General features: G+C 46.0%; 1 protein-coding gene across 8 annotated transcripts in view; it reads left to right on the forward strand.

The window, feature by feature from the left end:
* Positions 1-19,589, forward strand: part of LMO1 (LIM domain only 1) — a 64,338-nt gene extending 44,749 nt beyond the window's left edge. For 7 of the 8 annotated variants that reach the window (XM_072929341.1, XM_041716292.2, XM_030273069.4 and 4 more), the window contains 3 exons: positions 3,568-3,781; positions 14,521-14,646; positions 19,140-19,589. In XM_072929341.1, coding sequence (XP_072785442.1) covers positions 3,576-3,781; positions 14,521-14,646; positions 19,140-19,245 — 438 coding nt within the window. In that variant the 5' untranslated portion in view covers positions 3,568-3,575 and the 3' untranslated portion in view covers positions 19,246-19,589. 8 annotated transcript variants of the gene reach the window in all.
* Positions 19,590-23,573: the final 3,984 nt, after the last annotated feature.

The following is a 23,573-nucleotide window of genomic DNA, read 5'->3' on the forward strand; positions in this document are numbered from 1 at the left end:
GCAACAGGAGAGAAGAGAACAACTTGATGGTACTTTCAGAATCTAGCAATAATCAGTGCTCCCTTGTGATCACATATTTAAATATGTGAGTGACCAGCTGGTATTTTTTCTAGTTCTGCAACACTCCTTCTCATTTTCTTATCCTTGTCCACAGAGCATGTGTGGAATTTCTCAAAGGTGACCCTTTTGTTTCTTGACAGCCCCAGTTAGACACCACATGCCCCTTATCAAATTGAACTGGATATCTTGGCATTTTTAGGCAAGTACTGGGGAAAAATGGACACAGAGAAATGAAGCAGCATCCCAGTCTTGCAGTGGGAAAATTACCAAAAAGAAAGAGCAGTTCTCCAGGTGGTTTCTGCCTGCAGAGCCCGGGCTGCTTCTGGTGTGCTGGAAGGGGGAGGCAGGAGGAGGAAAGTGGGGTTTGGTGTTGATTGTGTCCTCTCAGTGCAAGCCTCTAACTGTGAAAAGGGTTAAGCTTCTGAGATGCTTCTCTCTTGTTGCTTGGAAATGACATGGCAAGTGTTCGAGGAACCCTTGCTGATCAAGTTTGGCAGTTTTTGAAATTTTGCTTCACACCTTGCCTGCTGTGTCAACTCACCAGCTAATTGCAGCTGCAACTTTCTGTAGTGGCTTGTGTGCTCCGTGCAGACCGGTTGGTTGGGATGTTGGAGGGAAACCTCACAGCCCAAAATGTAATTTCAAAACACTGAACCTGACCAGCAGAGGCTGACCTTGCTCGTTATTATCTGAGTGGGAATAGCAGCTTTGAACATCATATGATCTCTGAAATGGTACCTTTTTTCATTAGAAAGCCCCCTGCTGAACGCTGACCAAATACATAGCTTTCTTCCTTGCTTAAGGTACTGCTTAAAAATATATCGCTATCTTTTCCTTTGCTAGTTATTAGAAGCAAATCAAAGTGTTACATTCCCCTTACTTGCAGAAGCCTCTCATAAGACAGTGGTGCTCTTGCAATAGCGAGGAGCTCAGATGGCTGTGGAGAGCGAGGGCTGCCAGGGCCACAAATGGAACAAGAACTGCCCCTGCAGTCAGCCCTCAGCTATCTAGGCCTGCTTGCCACAGGAGACCCTCCTCACCTGCCCTAAATGATCAAACCAGCCTCTCCTAATGGTCCAGCCAGGGTTTTATCCCTGCACAGCTGCTTTTGTGGTTGATGCTGCTGCTGCATCGGCACCCTCTCTCTGGGTGAGGGCAGCTGGACCTCTGAAAGGGCACTGCTTTCTAAAGTGAGGCTTTGGGAAGTCCCATCTGGCTGAAGATCTTCTATTTCTGGACCACAGAGCTGGTCTCAAACCCGATCCATGCAGCAGCTCTCTTGAGTTTAAGGTGTGCTGGTTATGTGAAATCTGTATCTTTCCCCATGCAGCATCCTCGTGTTACCTACACAAACCTTGCAAAAGAATTGCATGATGACCCCCCTTCTTGTGAGAAATCCTCCTCTGCCTCTAAGGGTGCACATTTAGAGAGCCTGTTTGCGGGGGGTGAATAATGACTTGCTGGTGTCTGGGGCTCCTATCTAAAAACATAATTCTCACATCTAGGTCCTAGTTTTCATAGGTGCGAACTATTTTCTTTCATCACTGGTACTGATCTTACACAGCTTACAAATGCAAATTCACATGCTCGCCCTTCTTTGCCTCACAAGAAGGCAGACTCTTCTCATAATGTGCAGTTTTTCTGGAGTGGAGTAGGGAAGAGCATGGAAGTTACTCGAAAATGGAAGCTTCTTTTTGCTATTGAAATTTTGGATTTTTGAAATTTTTGCTATTGTATTTTGGATTAAAAAAACCAAACAAAGGTGTGTCTAGAACCACAGGGCCACTTCCCTCATTCTCACAAGAATCTCTCACCAGGCATACGAGACTTCTGCAGTCCTACCTCTGGCACCTGCAGCATAATCCACTTCTGATGCTTCCCTGTCTTGTCCCTGTTTCCAAATGTGTGTGTATTTCTCTGTGGCTTTGTAGAACTTCCCTCGGCAGCGTTACAGGTTGCATATGTGGCAGTCTAATACACATACAGGTTTTCACTTAATTCTTGCAGATTTGTCACTGCTGTCAAAAGTTTGTTTGTAGAGACTTGGGTTTTGAGTGTGCTGCAGCAGAGGGCAGGAGGGTTAAGGGTTTTTGGATGTTACTTGGGCTGTCTCTGTGCTGCTGAGACCACTTTGATTACATATGGATCAATACCTCACTGTTTGTGTGGAGGTGTCCTAAGTGCTATTGTCGTCTGTTCGGGCTCTGACAAAGCAATTATTACTATGGGAGTGGTGGGTTTACATGTGCTGACCATTAGCCACTCTCAGATGATCCTGGCTTTTAAGGAAAGCAGAAAATGTCACTTACTACAGTGGCACTGGTTTGGTCCTCTCTGGTTAAGGGACTGCTTATAATTCTATTATCAAGCTGCTGCTTCCTGCAGAAAGGGTGGATTAACTTTGTGTAAGAGTATATAACCAGTGACACCTGCTGCTGTTCCAGAGTGTCCCTTCTCATCATGTCTCCATTGGTTAAGCCCACAGTGTGCTTGCTACAGGCCCAGCATTGTCATTTTTAGTGACTGACACCAGTAAAAATAAAAATCATAACAAATTGAATCAAGACTCTAGAGCAAATGGAATTCTGGCCTCTCAGTGAGTTAATTTGTTCTTTCATAATTTCCTGTCCTGTCCCTCACCCACAGTACAATCCTTGTTTATTTTTCCACCTTGCCTATTGATTCCATAAAGTCCTTTCCTGCCTGGCTCTTCAGCTGAGAAGGGTGACGAGCATCAGTGCTCACCATGGCAGGCACTGGCTGCTTGGAGAAAAGGAAAAATCTGGGCACAGCAAGTCCCTCCCAGCCCTCCTGAGCTGAGTGTGCTGTCACCACCTCATACCCTGCTATCTCATGCCTGCTTTGCAGTCCCAGCAGGGGTTTCCAGGAAGGATGAAACTTCTGCTCCAGTGATACAAGAGGAGGAGGAAAGCTCTGCTTTGCTTAAGGAATGTGGCTTCATTAGTGGCAGAGGGGCACCAGTGGGCTTGTTCTGAAGGGGTTTTGAATCAAATTTATTTTGGAGCAGCCCCTGGCCTGTTCTGGCTTTCAGTCAGGCCTCTGTCACCCAGAGAATTCACAAGAGAGGAAAAACAGTGGTATACCACATCTTTTTATACCCACTCCTCTCCCTTCCCCATCAAACTCGACTGAGATGCTGAACCAGGGGGGTACATACCATGATGGCCCTTCTGCTCTTTTTAATTGCCTGTGGCAGGCAATTAACAACACAAGGGTACGGGTAATGAGGGGAAAAAAATAAATGTTGAAATTTCAGCCAGTTTGTTCTGCCGCGAGATGTTGGTTAGAAAGAGTCTGGTACGTGGTGTCAGCAGCAAATGAAGCTAGGATTCCTTTGACTGTCAGCTCCATGCAATGTGAGCTTTCTTTGCCTGTCAGCTCCTTGTAATGGCAGCAGCAGCAGCTTGCCCCCAGAGCTGCCCCAGTGCCGTGAGCCTGGCCGAGCTGTGGGGACTTGCTCTAAGGAGTGCCGTGTTTGCCTTGCAGGCGTGCCGATGCTCTCCGTACAACCCAAAGGGAAGCAGAAGGGCTGCGCCGGCTGCAACCGAAAGATCAAGGACCGCTACCTGCTGAAGGCTCTGGATAAGTATTGGCATGAAGACTGTCTAAAGTGTGCCTGCTGTGACTGTCGTCTTGGAGAGGTTGGATCAACTCTGTACACAAAAGCAAATCTCATTCTCTGCCGCAGAGATTACCTGAGGTAAATAGAGGGACGTACGGCGGGCTCTTCCCGAAGCCTCTCGGCATGCTGCCGGCTGTCTGGCTTCCTAAAAATGTGACAGCGTGTGCTTGTGCCTGGCCATCCCTGCCCAGGAGAGACTGGAGTTTCTTCCACTGTCTAGGCAGGGCTTTTTATTTGCACTTAGCGTGTTTTGTAGTCTGGGAGGTGAAATCCTGCTTTTAGGTGAAGATACAAGGGCATGATACGGCCTTGTATCTTCACCATCTATCAAGGCTTTTGGGTGAAGATAAAAGGGTCATGACTTTTTATTATTATTATGGACCAACAACAACAAACTCTGCTTGCTGAGTAAGTTAGGAAAAACTCTTTAATTCTCCTTGCATATCTCTGATGCTATACTCCTGTATATTAACTGAGACCTGACCAAACCTTTAGCTTTTCCTTTTCAGTCACAGCTTTTAGACAGACTTCTAGTCTTGAGTAAGGTTGCTCCCAAGGGAGTTCTTGTCTCTTTCCTAACTAAACAGAGCAAAACTCAAAAATTACAGATCAACTTCAAAAAATGTTTCTGTCTGAGGAAATCAGCAGAGACTTTCACTAGCTCAGAGTTAGAACCATTCTGTCAATGTGTGTCTGCAATACATAACAACACATGGGATTTTTTTGCCTGGTGTGTATGGGGGTTTTGTGCAAAATACTTTATGCAAACATAAATGAATATTAATAAGACAGCAGGCCTAATGCAAACATTATTATGAGGGTCACACTGCAAAACACTCAGAGTTTTGCTTTGTTTTTCCTTTGGAAGAATGTACTTGATCTCCAGCTAATGTGTATGTTTTCTTTTATTTTTCCTCAAGCACCGATAGCATTTCCTAGGCAAGCTCAACCAGTAAAACATCTGAAGCAAAACAAACCCCACATGCTGTTGTAAGATAGGGAGGCAAAATGCCTTCTAACCTTGCAGTGTTCAGGGGCTGTCTAGATTAGTGTCAGTGCTCAGATGCTTCATGTGTTTCAATGTAAAGCGTATTTCTGAAAATCTTCAGTAAATATTTCCTTTGTAAACTTGAACAAACAAGTTTCTCCTTCTCAAGATGAGAGATTAAGCGCTGAGCCAAACACAAGGGCCGAGTCTGTCAGGTGCCATGTGGGAGCTGTCACCTTGCCCTTCAGCCCAGCAGTGCACAAGAGCATCCTGCCCACAGGAGGGTTTTAGAGCTGAAAATCTTCAGGGTACACATGAAATATCCCAGCTGAAATGCTGCCACACAGGCAGCACTTGCAGCTCCACATCTGGTTAGGTAGGGTGTGTCCCCAAAATCTAAGTGAGGAAGGAGGAGCTTGGGTATGGGTGAACACTTCTGAGGCGGAAAAGACAAGATAGGCAGCCTTAGGAAAAAATGGAAAGGGTATGAAAAGAAAGAGTTAACTATCTTCACTATAATGAAATTATTTTTGTACCTTCCTTAAAACTGAGTATTAACTAATGTCACAAGCCACTTGCTCTGGAAGCATCCTTAACCCTGTCTGTGCTAAGCTAAAAAAAAATGAGCTCCAGAAGTTCAAATTCAACATAGAGATTTCCACCCCCAAATTAACATTTTGATTGTTCTTCAGCTCAGCTATACTCTTTCTGTGTTGTGGACATAATTCTGATGTGTCAATGAAGAATATTTCAGTTCTTGATCTTCCCTTTTTGAGGAAGCCTTTCATCACAGTATCACAAATTGGGTCATGCTAGATACTATCACAGGGACCCCCAAAATCTCTCAGGAGAGCTACTTCCAGGAATAGTTTTCTTTCCAGGAAGAACAGCTGCATTATTTTCTGAAGTATTTGTTTGTACTTTATCTTCTTTATACATTATCTTTTCTTTATCTTGTTTGCACTCAGCTTGCCAAATGATCTAGGTCTCTCCATCTGTCATCCTCCACTTCATTAGTTATCACTTGACTTTGTCATTTCTCGTCTGGAAATAGTGTTGTGTTTGTGATTTTTTTTTGTTTTGGTTTTTAAATTTGACCCTGAAGGTAGATATTCAGCTTTATTCTATATGCTGCAGAACCCTGCTAGAAATACTGAGCTAGACAGTGTTTCCAATTTACATTTGCTTTTTGAGACCTATGAGCTACCCCATGTTTTGTCCATTTAATAAGCGCCGTATTGATTTTGGTTTATTCTAGTTTCATAACAAAAATAATGTGTGGCATCAAATCAGACATGTTAAAGTGCCAAAGGACAGCAGTATTGATGCTGGTAGGTTTAGAAGGGCCTTTGTATCACTGGAGTTGTAGAGCGCTTTCTTTCCTTGGTTTATCCCAAGAATGCTGCTTCGAGGTGGAAAAGCTTAACCTGTGATTTTTCCCACTGGCCCCTAGATGTGAATTTTTTGGGGGGCACCAGAAGCCTGTGCTGGAGATGGAAAAGAAGGCAGGCATTGCAGACTGCAGAAAGTGGCCCATGTCCCAGCTGTGTGAAGAGAGTGCAATTCATTACATGAACCATGGAAGGCAACTTGGGACTCTCGTTTGACCATGGCCCTGCAGCTTCTGTCACAGCACCAGTTAAACGTGGTCTCTGGAACAAATTTCCGTGCCTGGAAGGTGCCTGGTAACACTGTCTCTCTTTCTAAGGTTGGAATAGCTCCTGGCCTGACAAGGGGGAAGTCTGTTGCTATTTGTGACACATGGTTAAACTGTGAAGACTTATATGGCCTTTACATTAAATATTTTCCCTTTATCTGAATTTAGGATATTGGAGCTTTGACTGTTTTTTGTTGGGAAGAGCAGTAGAATTGTCATATCCTGGGAGATTAGTCGAAGACTCAGCTAGGAAGGAATAACATTAATTCTATAACAGTCTTGTTAATTTGCCTTCAGCTGTTTAGGCAGCATTACAGCTATCATGGCTTGTATTCTTACAAATAAGTAAATTTAGTTTATACTGGGGTTTTTTGAGTGGTTCTGCTGAGCTCCTGGGGTCTATTCCCCTGATGCTATGGAATGCTTTAAGGCTCCCAGGATAGGAATAAGGGCATTGCTACACAGTCCCATATTTATAGAAGTATAAAGCAATTTTTTTTACTTTAAAACATCTTGTATTGGCTTCTACACATAATATTTCTTTTTTTTCTCCATTTTAACTATTAGTTCTATTAATAGAAGGAGCTAAAGTTGCCATCACGATTTTCTCTACTGTCTGTTCCCTCCTGGTAATTTGAATTTTTCTTCTTGGAGAATTAACCATTCCTATCATTATATAATTCCTTCACATGAGTAGATTTAGAGTCTCTACCTACATTTTTTTCTTCCTTGTTAAACACCTCCCAGTATTTGGTCTACTAGTCAAATTTTAGCAGAATACATCCCCAAAAATAACTTTTCATACTTCACACTGTGGTTGCACCATAAAGGGAGCACTTTTCCTGGAGAATAGTGAGAAGAATTCAGCCAGAAGGTTCCTGGAATGTTTTGTTGTTAATTTGCAGCTCTGGGACCCTCCTGAGGGCAGGTGTTGATGAGCCACAGCCACTGCAGGGATTGGGGCTAGGGATGGACTTGTGGCAGAGGGTCAGGGCAGGAGCAGCGCCAGCTCCTTCCCAGCTGTGGCAGCGTCCCTTTGGAGCTGGCTTTGTCCCAGGCACTGGGAGTAGGGTGGGCTGCCAGCCCTGGGTGCTGATCCCCAGTGGGTTTTCAGCAGAAATCTTTGCAGCCTGTTCCAGGAGCTGTGAGCAGACCTTAGCCCGATCATTTGTTTCAAAAGATAAACTGTCGTCATTGCTTGTGAAGGAACATTTGTTAACCTTCACTTTTCATAAAACACTTTCTTGCTCATTTTTTAATCATGAAAGATGAAATTGGATCTCGAGTTGTTATCCTTGTGGTATCACCTCAGTCTCCAGCTGTGTCTCGATGTATCTTTCAATACATTTCATCTCAGCAAATAGATTTACCATTTGTTTCATAATCGCAGTTCCAGCATTCCTACCTCTAATTATTTTTGATAAGCAAATGCTATTGAAGGAACTGCTTCTGGGACAGAGCAGCTTAGCATGCAGGCTCAGATGGCTCCTTGCAGCCCCCACGCAGCGATGTGTGTTTGTTCCGAGGCATAATTAAACATTCACCAAGCTCCGCTTCACAGGGACGGGCTGGGTGTTGCATCAGGATTTCCCGTGAGGAACTGACAACTTAAATTTCACTGTGAAGTGCTGATGAAGAACGTGATTTTTCCTTTTTACTCAGCATGGTGCCCTCGCACGAGCAAAGGCGAGTCGGGCTTGCTTTGAGAGGAGCAGAACTGTTGCTTCTGCGTGTTTGATATGCTGGTGTTGGGAAAGTTTTTCATCATGTAAACTGATTGGGGCCTTAATTAGACTCCAAAGAAAGCTCAAAACCTGCATTTAAAAATGGTGGTGAATCAGTAAAAGTGAAGGGCTTTCTGGGAAATCCTGATGTTGTTCTCAGTGAGTTTCATGGCAGTTCTTTTCACCCACTTTCCCACACGTTTGGATCAGGGCTGCAAACTCAGCATGGCATCACTCTGCACATAGTGTTGGTGCCTCCAGGGAGCAGAGCAGCCCTCTGCATCCCACCTGAGGGACAGGGACCTCCTGGCAGGACTGCCATCCCCTGTCACCCCTCAGCACTGTCTGTATCACAGAGGCATGAACTCCACCTCGGCAGCTCCTACTTCCAAGGCTCAGATGCCAAGTCCTGGGGTTTTTGCTCTGCTCCAAATGTCTCAGGGCGTTAATTCTGTCGGTGAATTGCTTTAAGAGCCCTTTAGGTGAACTGTTCTGTATCTGGCAAATACGCAGGGTTAAATTTTCTTGTGGGACAAGAGCACAAACATGGGTGCCCTGCTCTGTTGGCACAGGAGGATGTGGGCAAATTCCCTCCTTCTGGTGGCCTTCCCCAAGTCAGTGACAACAGCCCTCAGCCAAACCACTAAACCATGGCTGGCTGTGTGAGAACAAGCCTTTGGGAACTGAATGTGTGTGCCCCAACAGGCAGAATTTAAGTTAATCTCCCCAAGACATCACTACTGCTCAGAATGTGGCTTTAACCTGGAGAAGCTATAGCACCTTTGAAGCAGGAAGTAGAGAATTTGGGATTTTTTTTTCCCTCTGGAGAAACACAGTGTGCATATGTGCACTGAGAGCATGCCCTGCTGGATTTTCAAGGGACATGTTTAGTGTGGGAAGGAGAGGTATAAATGCAGTGTGGCTGAACAAATGGTGTCTGCTCAGAGCCTAAAAATGTCACCAAGCTGAAGTGCTGTTTTTGCCTCGCAATAGGGAGCATCTTGCATGCTGCATAGGACACCCTCACTTCTACACTTGGTGTCTGTACAGATTAAGGAGGATTAATTAGGCTCAAAATGCTGTGTGTCTTGGCAACATTGCTGTGCTTTGTGATGTTAAAGTACAGATTTTTTTTCCCCCTGCAGTAGCTGGTCCAGGACTTTCTCACAGCCTGTGCCCATACTTGGTTTGATTGTTTGCTTTTTGCCCTTTTTTTTTCTTTCAACCTCCTCACTGTGGAGGAAAGCTAATGGGGAGTAATTCTGCCTGGCTGTGGTACACTAGCATGCCTCCAGCACTTTCAGCTTTACAGTTTTCTGGCTGCTGTGTTTAAACTCTCCTAAGAGAACGTTGTCACACTTGTGTTCAGCAGTGCCAGAGCAAGGATGGGTTTAAGGTCAGTGGTTTCAGTTACACCGTGGGAAAGGCTGGGGCAGGGGAGGAGGGCTTGGACTTCTCTTACCTGCTCGTGGTCCCAACCCCTCTGTAAATGCCTACTGAAAACATGGAGGGAGAGGCCAAAGGAGTGAAAATAAATGAACATTCAGATGTGTCCTTCAAGTGAAAACAGACTCCCTTGAGCAACCTTGAAGTTCAGGCCCAGCAGTCTCTGAAGCAGTGCGGTCACTTGACCAGGGGCTGTTTTGTACTGGTTCAACTCCCCCTGCTATGCTGTCCTTGAATGCCAAACCCTTTGGCATGAGAGATGTAAATTCTTTGGGATTGAACTTGAATGCTTCATGAGAGGACAGCTTGACCAACTTCATTAGTATCAAAATGCATTTCCTTTCCTTCAGCTGACATGACTTGCCACTGCAGCACTGACAGCGGTGTCTTGCATAGGAGGGTGTACCAGCTAATATGATTTTACCATGCTGATGAATGTCCTATCACTGAGGCTTTCTCTAATATTACACAAAGGCTGATTGCAGCGAAGTTGTCCGCAGTTGCTTTTAAGATTGTTCTTTTTATCTTTTCAGGTGATGTTCAGGCTTTCCCTGCATTTATTGGTATATTCAATACTCCAGTCAAATCACACTTGTAGCTCAGCGTATTTCTAATATCCACAGATGGGAAAGATACTGATTGCAGTATTTAAGAGCCACTCTCACTGAAAAACCAGTTGTTGGTTTGTTTCAAAAGGGGCAAAACCATTTCTTTTCATGAGGGTAGATTTCAGTCACATAAAGCAAGTCTGGTTCTACAGCAGGACCTGATGAAACTAAGAAATAAAGAGCAACAGGCAAATAGGGAGGGTGTATGGGAAAACCTATTTCACCTTCTGGGTGGGGAGGATATGAGCGTGGAGTTCCACAGCTCTCCTAAAACTTGTATATCCAGATAATCTGGATATATAAATATGTAGAAAAATGCGCAGTTGTACATAATATCTACAAATGTAGATATTTATCTGTAGGTTGGGGTTTAGTCCTCCTTTAGTTCATAATTCCTACTTTCAGTGTTAACAAAAACTTTTTTTGGGGGGTTATTATCAGTCTCCACTCAACTGTTTGAATTTTGAACTTGTTTTGTTCTTGTGTTTAAAAAAACCCAGTTAACACTGCCAACCTTACCTTTCTGTACCATTCATTATTTTTATGTGCTTGTCCTGCTTTGTCATTTTTTGTCTCCTATGAAGTCAACAGCTCCAAAATTTTTGCTCTTTCTGTAAAGGGAAGATTTTCACCTTCTTTTTTGATTGCAAGCTGCTATCTAGTCAGACACCAGGCTAGAGGGGGCGAGAAGAAATGGGGACTCTTTACTTGTAGGCAATGACTAAACCAGATTGTTGTTCCTAGTGGAGACAGAAATAGGCAAACAGATTCTCAGTTCAGGCCCCCTGAACATCTTGGTTGAACAAAAAACCTGTTAAAGGTGCTAAACTTAAAATTTTCATATGAGAAGTTTCTTACTGTCTATCATAAGAACCCTTTAACATTCTTTCTCCTCCTCAAAAAAAAAAAAACCTGCAGGGTGCTGTGACATTACTGTGGTTTGAATTAATTTGAGATGTACTCACAGAGTTGTTGAGGTCTGGATCACCAAGCTCTTTAGCCCAGACAAGACTACATAAAACCCATCCTCTGACAATTGCCTACTGCTTCCAGGAGCACTCCCTTCTTTTTCCATCAATTCATTTGCATTCAGGGCTGTTCCTGTATGCCAATTAGCTTTAATTTTTACTATACACACTGACATCAATGGCCAATGAGAACAGGGCATAGTGGGGTTTTTAGTGTGCCCATAAACTACAGAAAATTGTCCCTTGGACAAACTCCTGCTTTTAGACTGGCTGACAACAATAGACATAGTTAAGTTCAGGCTAAGAGCCATTAAACATAATTACTACCACAGGGTAAAAGTTTAATTGTGCTAAATTTTAAATCTGCATAGTCTATGCTTATTTACAAGCTGGCTGGGTCTTCCTGTTACATGAAGGGGAATAAATCTGTACTTAAAAATTATTGCCTTTTAACTTCAAAGGGAAATGAATAAATAGGGTTTTTTAGAAGCAAAACAACCCCAAACTGAAAATTTTCTGTATTTCCAGCTTCTTTTATGCCAATGGCTCCAAGCTGGTAAGTAGAGGCTAAACAACTTCTGATAGATTTTTCTAATGCACTTCAACTTTGTGTGTGTGAATGTGTGAGAGAGTGTTGCATCTGTTATGAAGGTGTCTGGGGGACAGAATGCAGATCAGTTTGTTCATGTGGGGTTATTTTAAATTTAACCACAGATGGGGCTTGGGGTAGAAGGTTTTTCCTCCTGCTCCTTATCTTCTCTCCCTCCTTCCACGTTAAGCTCCCCACTTCGGGAAGTTTCAGCTCAAGTAGCTTGTGGATCAGGAGATATCAGAGGTGGCAGGTTTTTTACAAGCAAACAAAAAAAAAGGGCAAAATACTCTGTTCATTTTGCATTTTATTCCAACAGATTAAAAAAAAGTCATGTTCACTGAGCTACAAGTTACAGCGTATTTTTAGAAGCATGGTGAATGCATGGGGCTCTAAATCACTCCCCGAAAAGCAGATTAAAATTAGGAGGTGCTAGAATAAGTGTGAAACGTTCATCTGTTGGGAAAGGGAGGGTATGGAGGACTGTGAAACTTGATAGAAGAGACAAAGATTAGCACTCTGACTCGCTGGAAGCCACGTTATGTAGACATTAGAAGGCAACACGATTTCAGCTGGACAGAACATAAGCTTCAGATCTTATGCAAACAGCCAAAGCTGTTTAACAATTGGTTTACCCCCAAAACCCCTGAAAGGAGACAGGTGAATACGATGCCAAATACATTTTTCATGTTTCTTAAGCTAACTGTTTAAATAGTTAAGTGAACATCTGTCCAAATTTCCCCATCATTTCCATTTAGAAAAGTCTCCTATTTGAAGGCTGAAGAAAAGCACCTGCTTAACAATGCAAATGGTGCTGTCTGGGGCCCCTTTATTTTGTTTAATCTAGATTGAGCTCCACACAACTGTGATGCTAATGAATAATGGATATTTTATACTTGTGCATGTAGCAGTGCTGGGCACAGAGCAAATCTAGGATTAACCTCCCAGTTTCCCTGCCTAATGCATTTGACTCATTTTTTTTGAGTTTGCTGTGACTTGGGTACTCTAAAAACGGATGTCTGGTTTTATGGGAAATGGGAAAATCCTGGTAAAAGCTGTCAGGCTTTGCTGTGCCCAAGTGGAAAGGGGCAGCTAGGCTGAGGAGGGGAGGGATGTCTGCAGTAATGGTTTGATTTGTGAGTGGGTGCTGAATGAGAGCCAGGGTCTTCCAGGGTGGAGACCTGGACGCTTTTCAGTGCCACATTTTTCCAGTCCAGTCTGCTGGTGTTAGGCAGCCAAGGCCTGTGCCCAGCTGCCTCCCCTGCCTTGCCTTCTTGTGGGGACAGGAGCAAGAGGAGTCAGCTTGCAGAGAGAAAGGGATTGCCTTTTGCTGGTGCAAATTATACAGCTGGGGTTTTGCTCTGCCTTTCAGCCTTCAGATGATGGAGTCATGGGGGAAGAAATTTTGGTACTCCCTTTGTGGATTTTGCATCCTGCATGAGTCTTTCTGTTTTGGTTCATGTGCTTTAGCTCGGAAGGAAAACATGTGCTGTTTCTTCATAGGAAGGCCTGGGATTTTCCAGCCAGGCCTAATGAAAGATCCCTGATACCACTTCTAAAGAAAAATAAGGGTGGGCTTTCTTACAGCTGGAGAGCAAACTGACTTCGGGAGCGCAGCGCTGTAGGAGAGTGGGAGAGTTGTGTTGGGAGGTTTCTATAACACTGCTGGGTGTTTTAATTCACAATTACTGGCCAGTAATAATTAGTATTGATTTGCCTGGCAAATTGCAGGTTTAGAAATTGGTTATAGATTTTCCTGATGCTTCTCATCTGCGTGTTGTGGAATCAGCCAGAACCGATGGCTTGAAACAAACCGTGAGCCCAGCTCTGTCCGCGGGCAGCGGCGCGTTGCGTGCACAGAGCTAATGGCCAGCAGGGATTGTACGTCTTGAGGCTCATCGCCCCCAAAATACATTTCTGTCATCCTCTAGGCAAAGTGACTAACCACACGTGACCAGAGGCTGGGGTGAACCTTGGTTCTGCCAGCCCGTGGCTCAGTGCCCTGTGCCCCTGGCACAAAGAGGGTCTGCAGGGACACCTCGGGCGAGGGGGCCACGGGAAGGATGCTGCAGTCGTGCTTGAGTCCCCCGGCAGGAGCTGCAAGAGCAGCAGACATCTGGGGAGACAGATAGTGAAAGCCAAGATGAAAATGGCAAAGCTTCCAGTGCTGAAGGGCTGTCCTGGAGGGCGGGGAGCTGGAGTGGAACGGCTGAGCATGCTGTTCAGGCTGCCGTGGAAGGGCTTAGATGGCTCCCAGGAGGAGGGAGGCACGGCCGGGGAGGAGGGCTTGCTCTCTGAGGTGCCTGGCGAAATGCTGTGCACTCATTGCAAGAGAAGTTGTGCTCTTTCTTTTTAAGCAGCAGGTAAGTGAGGGTCTTCCTGAGCTCTGTTACAGCGCTGCCTGCCAGGATTGGCAAAGTTTGCAGGACTTCTGTGTCCTGCTGCCAGCCTGTCCCTCCGCCAGGCTGCGGCTAAGGAAGTCCTTGCAGAGCAGGATGGGCAGCTCCCAGCACCTACCCCACTGCTGCAGAGAGGCAGATAGTTTTTGACTGAAATTTTGTGAGCCCCAAAATAGTGCTCCAAGTGTTTAATGCTTTTCTCCATTAGACAGCAAATTAGCCCTAGGCTCGCAAACCAAATGAAGTTTCATCTCGATGATTGGAGCCTGCTCACCAGGCATTTTTATCCCAAGTTCCTGCACGCTGGTTGGTCAGTGAAATGGAGACTGCAACTTCTATTTATTGGTGCAATACAGTATTTGATACTGCTAATTACACTTAATTAGTCCTTCCACCATTTAATTAAAATGGCTTCTAATGATTGTGCTTCTTTGGCAGGCTCTTTGGTACCACCGGGAATTGTGCTGCCTGCAGTAAACTGATCCCTGCCTTTGAGATGGTGATGAGGGCCAGAGATAATGTTTACCATTTGGACTGCTTTGCCTGTCAGCTCTGCAACCAGCGGTGAGGACACAGTTATTGTACACACAAACTAATTTATACCTTTGCCTGTGAAACAGGGGAAAGGTTTGATGCACGCTGCCCGTCTGGGCTTACAGCCTGGTGGCGGAGCTGGGGCTGGGGCTGGGTTGCCAGGCTGACCTGGGGGATGCATGTAAGTACCTGTAGCCCTTTTACAGCAAATCCCCTTGGAGCTGGTGGGAGTTGGAGGGGCAAGAGGGAGGACACAGACACAGATTGTTCAGCTGCTGCTAAATAAAACAAACCGCTCCAGTGTCCTTTCAGGAGCTACCCTCTTTGCAGAAGGCAGATGGTGGAAAATGGACCTCCTCTGGCAAACTGACATTATCTTGCTTAAGTCACATTTCTGACATGCTCAAAACTGGGGGTGGAAATAAGAAGTATAAAGAGAAGGGACAGGAAAGAGAAAAATACTATAGCTAAGCCCTTTCCAACACTAGGAACAAATCCATTTAGTTGTTGTGTAATTAATAGGGGATCTTGGTGGTGTAATCTTGAGTGGTGCTTATTTATTTCTGCTGGGTGGAAGATGGAAATCAGGGAGTATAATAAAGGGCCATGCACAGTGTTTTCCCTTGAACTACCTGTATCCACTTGAGTTTGGGAGGGCTGTGAAAACTCTTCCCAGCACCATGTTTTTTGATCATCATAGGCAGAATGGAAGCCCGCAGAATCAGATGCTTTATCACATTTTGATGCATCCATCTGTCCATCCTTGTCTAAGATAGACCGGAACTGCTTGCAGTTCTTACTGCTTGCTTAGTCAGGCTGTAGTCCAAGGACCAGGGTCCAACGGCTGTGCTGGTGTTCCTGCTCTGGATCTGTGGTTGTGTATCCCAAAGATGAAACTAGAATGCAATGCCTCATCCCATGGGAAAGTGTGAGAGAGATGGCAGAACCCGTGGGAAGATGGAGAACCCAATTCTGTAAAAGTCAAGCTAAAATCCTGACTTAAACATTCCTTGCTGAGTCTAGAAAAGAGACTTGGTGGGATCTGAGATGAAGCAGCCATACACGTGTGTGAATGCAAACCTGAACCTGGGAGGTCCTGTCCGATTCCGCTCTCGCACCGTCCGCCAGTGGCTCAGCCCTGGGGATGGATTCAGTGTCAGCTGGCTGGTGAGGAGGCAGATGAGGTGGTTTTACCCGCTGGCTCACTGGAGTTGGGCAGGTTTATTCCAGGTACTAAAGTCCCGTTAATGCTGTCGCTGCACGGGTGGCAGTGCCGGGGCGGCAGTGACATCTAGTGGTTCCTGGCCTTGGGCTCTCTGCGGGAGCCACGCGGGATCTTCCAGTTGCACAGTCTTGTTTTGTGACTCCTGAACCCTGAGCTGATCCCACCTCATCCCCCGAGATGCTCATTCCACTCTGCTACAATCACCAGTGTTCTGGGATTTGTCTCCAGGCTCGGGAGCGTGGCGGGTGCTGCCAGGCTCAGCCCTCAGGATCAGCTCTTTTCAGCCTCCTGATGATTCCTGGGCAGGAGAGGGTTGCTCCCAAGCTCCACGTCAAACCTGGGGCTAGAGCATTATAAATGTCCTTTCAGGCAGAGGCTCTGGAGTCAGGAGTGCTGGTTGGCCTTGGAGTCTGCAGGCTGAGTATCTCTCATCAAACCCCTACTTCACCCTTCTTCTCTCCTAGAAAATCCTAGCGCTGCCTAGTTCTCATTTTCAGTAATTTCTTTTAAATGTCACCCTTTATTTCAAAGGCTCCAAAGCACCTCTCTCGTTCCCTTCCTTCTTCAATAGCCAGCGTGGCCCCCCTCTCCTTCAGACAACTTCCAGGCCTGTCACTGCCCAGCAGGAGAGTGCAGGTAACCCCTGCATTCTGGCAGAGTTGTGCTGTGTTGCACAAGGGATTTGCTCAGTTTGTGAGAGGCTAAGTTGTTCTGGAAGAGGGACTATGTGTAGATTTTTGCTTGTGGCTGAGGTCAGAGCGCTGCCAGTTTTTATGACTTACTCTGTGGAAATTTGGGCTTGAAAGGGCAGAATGGATGATCCTGTAACAGACAGCACTGGATGCTGAACTGAGAACAGTGAGATTAGGTAACCCTGAAGTCAAAACTGCAGATGTGGATGCCAGCTCTGGTTCTGAATTGCAAACCTGACTGGAAATCCCATCCTGTTCTTCAGCTCTGAAAATGTTTGATGGTGAAGACCTTTCCTCAGTTCTCTTCCAGCTTACTTGCTGTTCTCTAGCTGGGCTCTGTATAGAGTGCTAAATCTATCACAGCAAAATCTCTAATATTTTTATCAAGTGTGCAATGTTTTCATCACTTTCATTCCCTAAAACTTCAGTTTTGCATCAAGTCCTGCATTACCCACTTATCCTGCCATGCTTTAAACTGTTCTAAAGTTGCCATGGTCATCACAGTGTTGGATAAAGGCTGATCACTGCTGTGACTGGCTGATAGGTCAGTGTTACAAGGGTTGCAGGAAATCCAGCTGTTTCTCATGCCATTATCTGAAGTGTGGGTTTGCTGGGAAGAAAATCACTCTTAAGGATTGGCAGAGTAGGTTCAGCACCTATCTCACTGGTGCTGGCTGGAATTTGATCACCCAGATGGGCTCTGCAGCATCCCTGCTCTGGGCATGGGGGCTGACAGTGTGAAACTGGGCCTGAGGTCACCTGTTAAATCCTCTGTCTCCAGTTGTGATGCATCAGCTGAAGAGATCCCAGTTTACTGGTGGGTTTGCAGGACTGGCAGGTAGGAACAGTTGCCTTTCCAGTGAATCAAACCCTTCTCCCAAAACTTCATGTCACGTGCCCTGTAGAGCATTTCAGTACCCACGTGCTGGTACACACCCCTACACCTTCCAACTCCAAGATTCTCCAGCTCCTCCTTTGGCTCCTCTACACCCAAAACCAAGCCTAGCAAGAGACAGCTTTTGATGGTGCTGGTGGAAAGAGTAATTTTTGCATTTCTTTTCCTGGAGATTGATGTGGCACTTAAGGGAATAACTAGTGAAAAGCAAGCAGGTGTGTCTGTTATTTATTGTGTGAGTAAACCTGCTCCTGGGGCAGGTGGTGTTAAGGAGAGTGTGTGCAATACAGTTTTTACCATAAAAGCTGTTAGTTGAAATTAGGAATAATCTTTATCTTTTTCATATGCAGAAAGGTTACATTTCAGAACCTACTAGAGCATGTGCCACAGAGGGAAGAAGATGGAAGGTCTTTAGTGAAATCCTGTGAAGTGTGAACCAATGCCCAGTTCTCTCTGTACCAACTTGGCAAATTAATCAGCTTATTTGCAGGTGTCCAGTTTGAGAAAACTTGTGCCTGTGCTGGGCCTATAAAGAAGCTCTAAAATTATCAGTCCTGTTCTTTTAGCAGCAAATACTCAGTTTTCTGGAGATGCTCTGCCTGAAGCTGCCTGAGTTACAGACGATTACAGCACTTTAGACAAGGGGTAGGCAGTGCCAAAACAGCCTGGGAGCAGGGGAAATGGGAATTTGAGGTCTGCTAAGTCTCCTGGGGATGGGGTCACCTCCAGTGATCTTCCTTCAAAGCCCTGTAGATATTTGGCCTTGCCAGAGGCTGGTACCTACCCCTTCCTCTCAGTGCAGAGCTGCCTTGAGGCACAGTGCCTGACCCTGGGTGTCTCTCTGCTTTAGGGTCCTGAGGCTGATTTCAGACCCAGCTCTTGGGGCAGCCTGTGCTCTGGTCTGTCATTTCCCTGCCAGTGTTATGGACAAAAAACAGCCCCTGAATTGGGTGCAGAGAACATTATTTGTTATCTTAAGAAGTAAAGATTAGCTTCTGATTCCTGAGCAAGCAGGCAGGGCGGAAAAAGCTATTGGCTGTCAATTCACACCTCTCTGATCTTATATGTGGAACTTTTTTGACCTTAATGGTCAAATAAAATTGTTAAATATCACAAGCTTCTCTGTCAACTTCAAGACAAACAGAACAATTTACATGGTATATAGAGAGCAGTGCCCTTCGCTCAATGAAGATAAAGGTTAGGAGTCCAGCCACCGAGAAATTTCTATTTATTGTTCAGCACTGTACACAAGGGGGTGAGGGAGGACTTAATAGCCAGTCCTTGCCTGGAAATTAGTGTAAATACTGCTTCACCCGAGGGAACTGTGGAAATGTGGATACCAGCAAAAACTTCAAATAGGCTCCGTGTAATATTGCCCGCTTGATTTCCTGGTTGGAGAGCCAACACCTCTCATCTGCAGGGACAAATCCCTTAACTGCTCCCAACCTCCTCCTGCAGCTGGCTTGGGACCCTGCAGAGAGTGGGACCTGCTCCCCAAGCTGCTCCCTGTGGCTTGGAGCCAAGCACAGATGTGCCAGGGAAAGGGACAGCAAAACCCTGGGATGCCAAGGGGAGGGGCACTGGCAGAGCTGGAAATCAAGCTCTGCTCACCAGAGTTGCCTTCGGACCCAAGCTGCCTCAAATCCCCCCTTAGCCAGTTCTCACATCTGTTCCTACTCACACCCACTAATCCTTTTTTTTTATCTTCCAGATTCTGCGTGGGAGACAAATTTTTCCTGAAGAACAACATGATCTTGTGTCAGATGGACTATGAGGAAGGGCAGCTGAACGGGAGCTTCGAGTCCCAGGTTCAATAACAGCCCCTGCTTCGCTGGAGCACTGTGGGATGGGCGCTTGGCCGCACGAGCAGCAAGGGCGTCTGTCAGCTTGCCTGCAATATTTTTTTAATTCTTGGTCCAGAGAGGACTATATACATTGTAGTACTTTTCCCCCCCAACACAAAGCAGTTACAATTTTAGATGTACAGTTGTGCCTGCTTAGCTGAGCACTGCATTGCCTGTATGTTTGTGAGTTTTTGGGGTCTGGGGGAGGGCTCTGTACAGTCTGTTTTCTGTATATAAACTGGAACATTTATTTTATGAAAAATGTAATGCAATTTTATTACTGGTGTGAATTAAAAATTATGAATGTTTCCTGGTCATCTTTGCCGTGGTTTCTTCCCCCTGTGGCAAAAGCCTGTATTTCCTGTGCTTCGGCTGAGCAGACTGTAGGAAACATGTACATAGATCCCTGGAAACTGCATGGATCACAGCAGAGACAGGTTCTGTCATAATAACTGGGGGAAATGCTGCTGCAGGGCTGTGGAGACTTCCATCCAGCCACCTGTACAATGGGGGGGAATGAGCAGGGGGCAGGTGGTGGCTGGGAACCGTTGGCATCGCTGGCGGGGCTGCTGGGCTGTGCTGGGCTGCTGGCTGAGAGGCTCCTTGTGGATTCAGACAGAGCACTGCCATGGAATTCCTGCTGGCTGCCTGATCCAGTGTCTCCAGTCTGGGCTGCGAGGAACAGGCTCCCTGCAGCCCTGCCAACAGGTGCCTGGGCATTGATCAGAATATTAATTTCAAGGCTTTGCTAGGCAGGGGGATTTTCCCATGGGGCATCACTTGTCCAGGTCAGAGCTGCTGCGAGAGCTGATGTCAGGGCTGGGACGTGAGCAGGCGCTGATGCAGCAGATCCCTGCTCCCAGCCCTTTTTGCTTACTCTGTGCCAGGTGCTTTGACCTCCCACAAAATAAAAGCGATCAGATTTGAAGCATCTCCCGGAGAAAAAAATTCTGAACTCTGTTCCTGCTGCGATGCTTTGTGCAATGATTTTCAAGGTTATGCAATTCATGTGCAACCTACTGGACTGTATCAAACACATTTCTTTGTATAGTGAGTGTCACTTTAATATAGTGCACCAGTAGCTGTAAAGGATGGCTGCAATTCTATTTATTTTGTCTTCTTGCTTTTTCTTAGATTTACCCTCCTTTCCTTTAATAAATAGACACCAAGTACTTTTTTCTGATGTGACTTAATTGGTTGCTGGTCCTGGGTCACTTGTGTGTGTTCTCTGAATTGCAAATGCCAGATGCAGTGCAGCTTGGTGCTGCTCTGCCTGTTGCATGAAATGCTTTTATACACCTGTGCTGAATAATGGCTAAGCAGAAGCAAATACCACCGATACTTAGCATGTTTCAAAATACCACCTGTCATCTAGAGCTACCTCAGACATGTGGATTGATTGAGTGATTTTTCTTCACAAACAGATGTTTTGGGTTGGGAGACTTAGTATAAAATATGTGGCCTCATTCCTTTTTATTCCCATAAACATGGAATAGCAATTAAAGAGCCACTTAGAGCTGCCTATGGATATGTGGTGTTTAAACTGCTGTTCTGTTTTAGTGCTTTTTGGGGTGGAGGGAGGTTGTCTTTGGAGAAGCTGTAGAGTTGATGCTCTTTTTGTAGAGGCTATTGAAGGCAGCCACCCTGAGGCTACGGAAGGAGCAGCTTGTTGCCCAAATGTTTCCAATTCCTTGCTTTGAAATGGGCTGCCAGACAGCCCCCTGCCCCTGCCTGTGCTCTGGATTGATGGATCCCTGCCTGCTTGCCTGCCCGCCCATGGGATTTGCTGCAATTCAGCACAAAGGGGCACAATGGCAGGGTAAGGCTGCTGTCCTGTGGGGATGAAGGGAGCAGTAAAACCAAACCAAAACCACTCACCAAACAAGCTGGAGGGGCTGTTAAGTTTCAGTTCAGATTCTTAAGTAGAGTTTTGGTACCAGTTTAAAAACTGAGTCCCTCAGAGAAAGGTACCTTAGTTACACCATGGGCCATGACTCAGGAGCAGTGGTTTCCCATTGCCTCCCTGCACTTGTTCTTGCTGTGAAATGCAGGCACTGCTCCCCTGCTGGGGTGCAAGGGCTTAATTTCTGATGGGCAGCCCTCTGATTTGTCATCATTGCTGTGGATCTGATTCCTGATACTTAAGGTGGAATTTGTTTGCTCATGCAAAAGCCCCAGCTGGAGGCTAGGTGGATGGGAGGAAAGCCTGGGGCAGGACACAACTTCTCAGTGCTGAATGAAGTGGGGCAAATATCCAATTGTCTTATATTTTAAAAAGAAAAAATACAAGGGAGAAACAGTGCAGCATCCCTCTTTTCTGTGTCTGCACAGCAGACAAGGCCTACATGCCATAGCCCATGCCCCAAATGGCATTGGAGGTGGGACACCTTTAAAAATAAAAATCCAGGAGGACAATGCAATCATGAATTCTTGTCTGAATGCTGCAAATTTGCTTAATAGAAACAAGGGCTGGAGTGCAGACCTGCTCTTGAATAATTGCTTCCACTCTATGGAGCAGAGCACAGAAACCTTTTGATGGTGTTATAGTCATCACTTGGCATAAATATTCATTCAAGGAATCAGAGCAGAGTAAATGGCATTTTAGCTGCTAATAATTTAGTATTAGCAGATAGCCTTTTTACTGCTAAAGATAACCACTGCTTAATCAGTTTAGTGACCACTGGCATATAGTATGACATTTAAGCCTGTGCCTCAGTCCCCGTGTTGAGGACACGGCTGCCGGTGACCCCTCTGCACAAGCCTCTATCGTTCCCAATGTCAGCCCCAGCTGCCAACTGCACTTACTGGCTTTAACTTCTGTATTATCTGCCATTTGCCTCCTTATCTTAGATCAAAGAGGAATTTTAAGTTCATACTACGGATGTTAAAATCTAGGATCTTCTGTCTCTTTCTCTTTTCGTGGTTGGGGCTAATGGTTGATCACAGCACAGTCTGATTTTGAGATTAAAAAACAAGCCAGTGTTTAAAGGCAATCAAAATCTTAGGCTTCGTCTCCATTCATCTTTAATGCTGGTGTAATTGCTGCATAGTTCTGGCTCTTCCTGCAGACTTAATTTATTTTATTTTTGGAGCATGCCCCTGTCTGTCAAGAGGGATGTTATACTTCCCTGAGCAGCATTAGCGCTATAGAGCACTCCGCCACTGGCAATCCAGCTCACCCCATTTCATATCTTGCCAAACAAGTTAATCTAATATTAACAGCGGTTTGTTACCTCGTTGTTAGCTTAATTTACTTTACAAGAAATGCTAGATTTGCATTTCATCCCTCTGTCACTGGCTTGTGACCCGCGCTTCCCAAGGCCAAGAAGGGATGGCTCGCGCCGCTCAGCGCGGCACTGCCACACTGGGGAGGGGACCACCACCCCCACCAGGCATCTTCCCTAATTGGCCAGGGGGGGATGTGGGGAGCTGGGAGGAGGATTTCCAAAGCCACAGAGCAGGTCCTGGAAATGCAATATTGAGAGTAGCACAAATGCTGCCGCTGCTCTTCCAGTAATAGAGCTGAGTCGTAGACAGCAGCTTTCCCTGGCGGCAAACATATACAGTAAATGTGTTTAGTATGGAAATCAGCAGACGTATGGGCATGGGGGCAGACGTCTGCAACACCAACAGCTTCCTCAGGCTTTCAGGGAGTGCTCCCTCACCAGCCCCTGCCACGCCCCAGGGACTCACCCAGGTCTGTCTGTCCGTCAGCACGGTGAGGGCCCTGCACCTCACTTCCAAATCACTGGAGTGCGGGAGCTGTGAGCAAAGGCCTCCAAGCAAGCACTCAAAAGGCACTTCCCCAAATGATCCAGCAGCCCCATGGAGCAGTGCCAGCTGATGTGCTGGGTGGGCAGTGGGATGGGGCTGGGGATGCCCCACGGGGTGATGTCAATGATCTGGTACCGGGGTGATGTCAATGATCCGGTACCTGGGGCTGTCCCAGCTCAGTCAGGGAATGTGGAGCTGTGGGAGGTAGAAATGGCTTTCCAGTGAAAGCTTCTGACTTAATTGTTCATGAGCTCACTCTGAGTCCCACTGCTAAACCCTGTCCTTGTTTATGGGCCCTGGCCTCCCACCTCCTCCAGCAGCTGCTGCCTTCCACAGCTTAAAGGAAGGGAATGCCCCTGCCTGGGTGTCTTGCTCTGGTTTTAATAGCAAAATGCTGAAGGGTGCCAAGGGCAACTCTGGCCACGCTGAGACATCTGGCAGGGCAGTTTTGTGGTGCTGAAGGTTTTTAGTGAAGGTCTGAGAGAAAGCAGGGCTGGAAGGACCAAACCCAGAGAAACAGCAGGAAA

The sequence above is a fragment of the Taeniopygia guttata genome, chromosome 5, assembly GCF_048771995.1.
Source record: "Taeniopygia guttata chromosome 5, bTaeGut7.mat, whole genome shotgun sequence".
Classification (NCBI taxonomy): Eukaryota; Metazoa; Chordata; class Aves; order Passeriformes; family Estrildidae; genus Taeniopygia; species Taeniopygia guttata.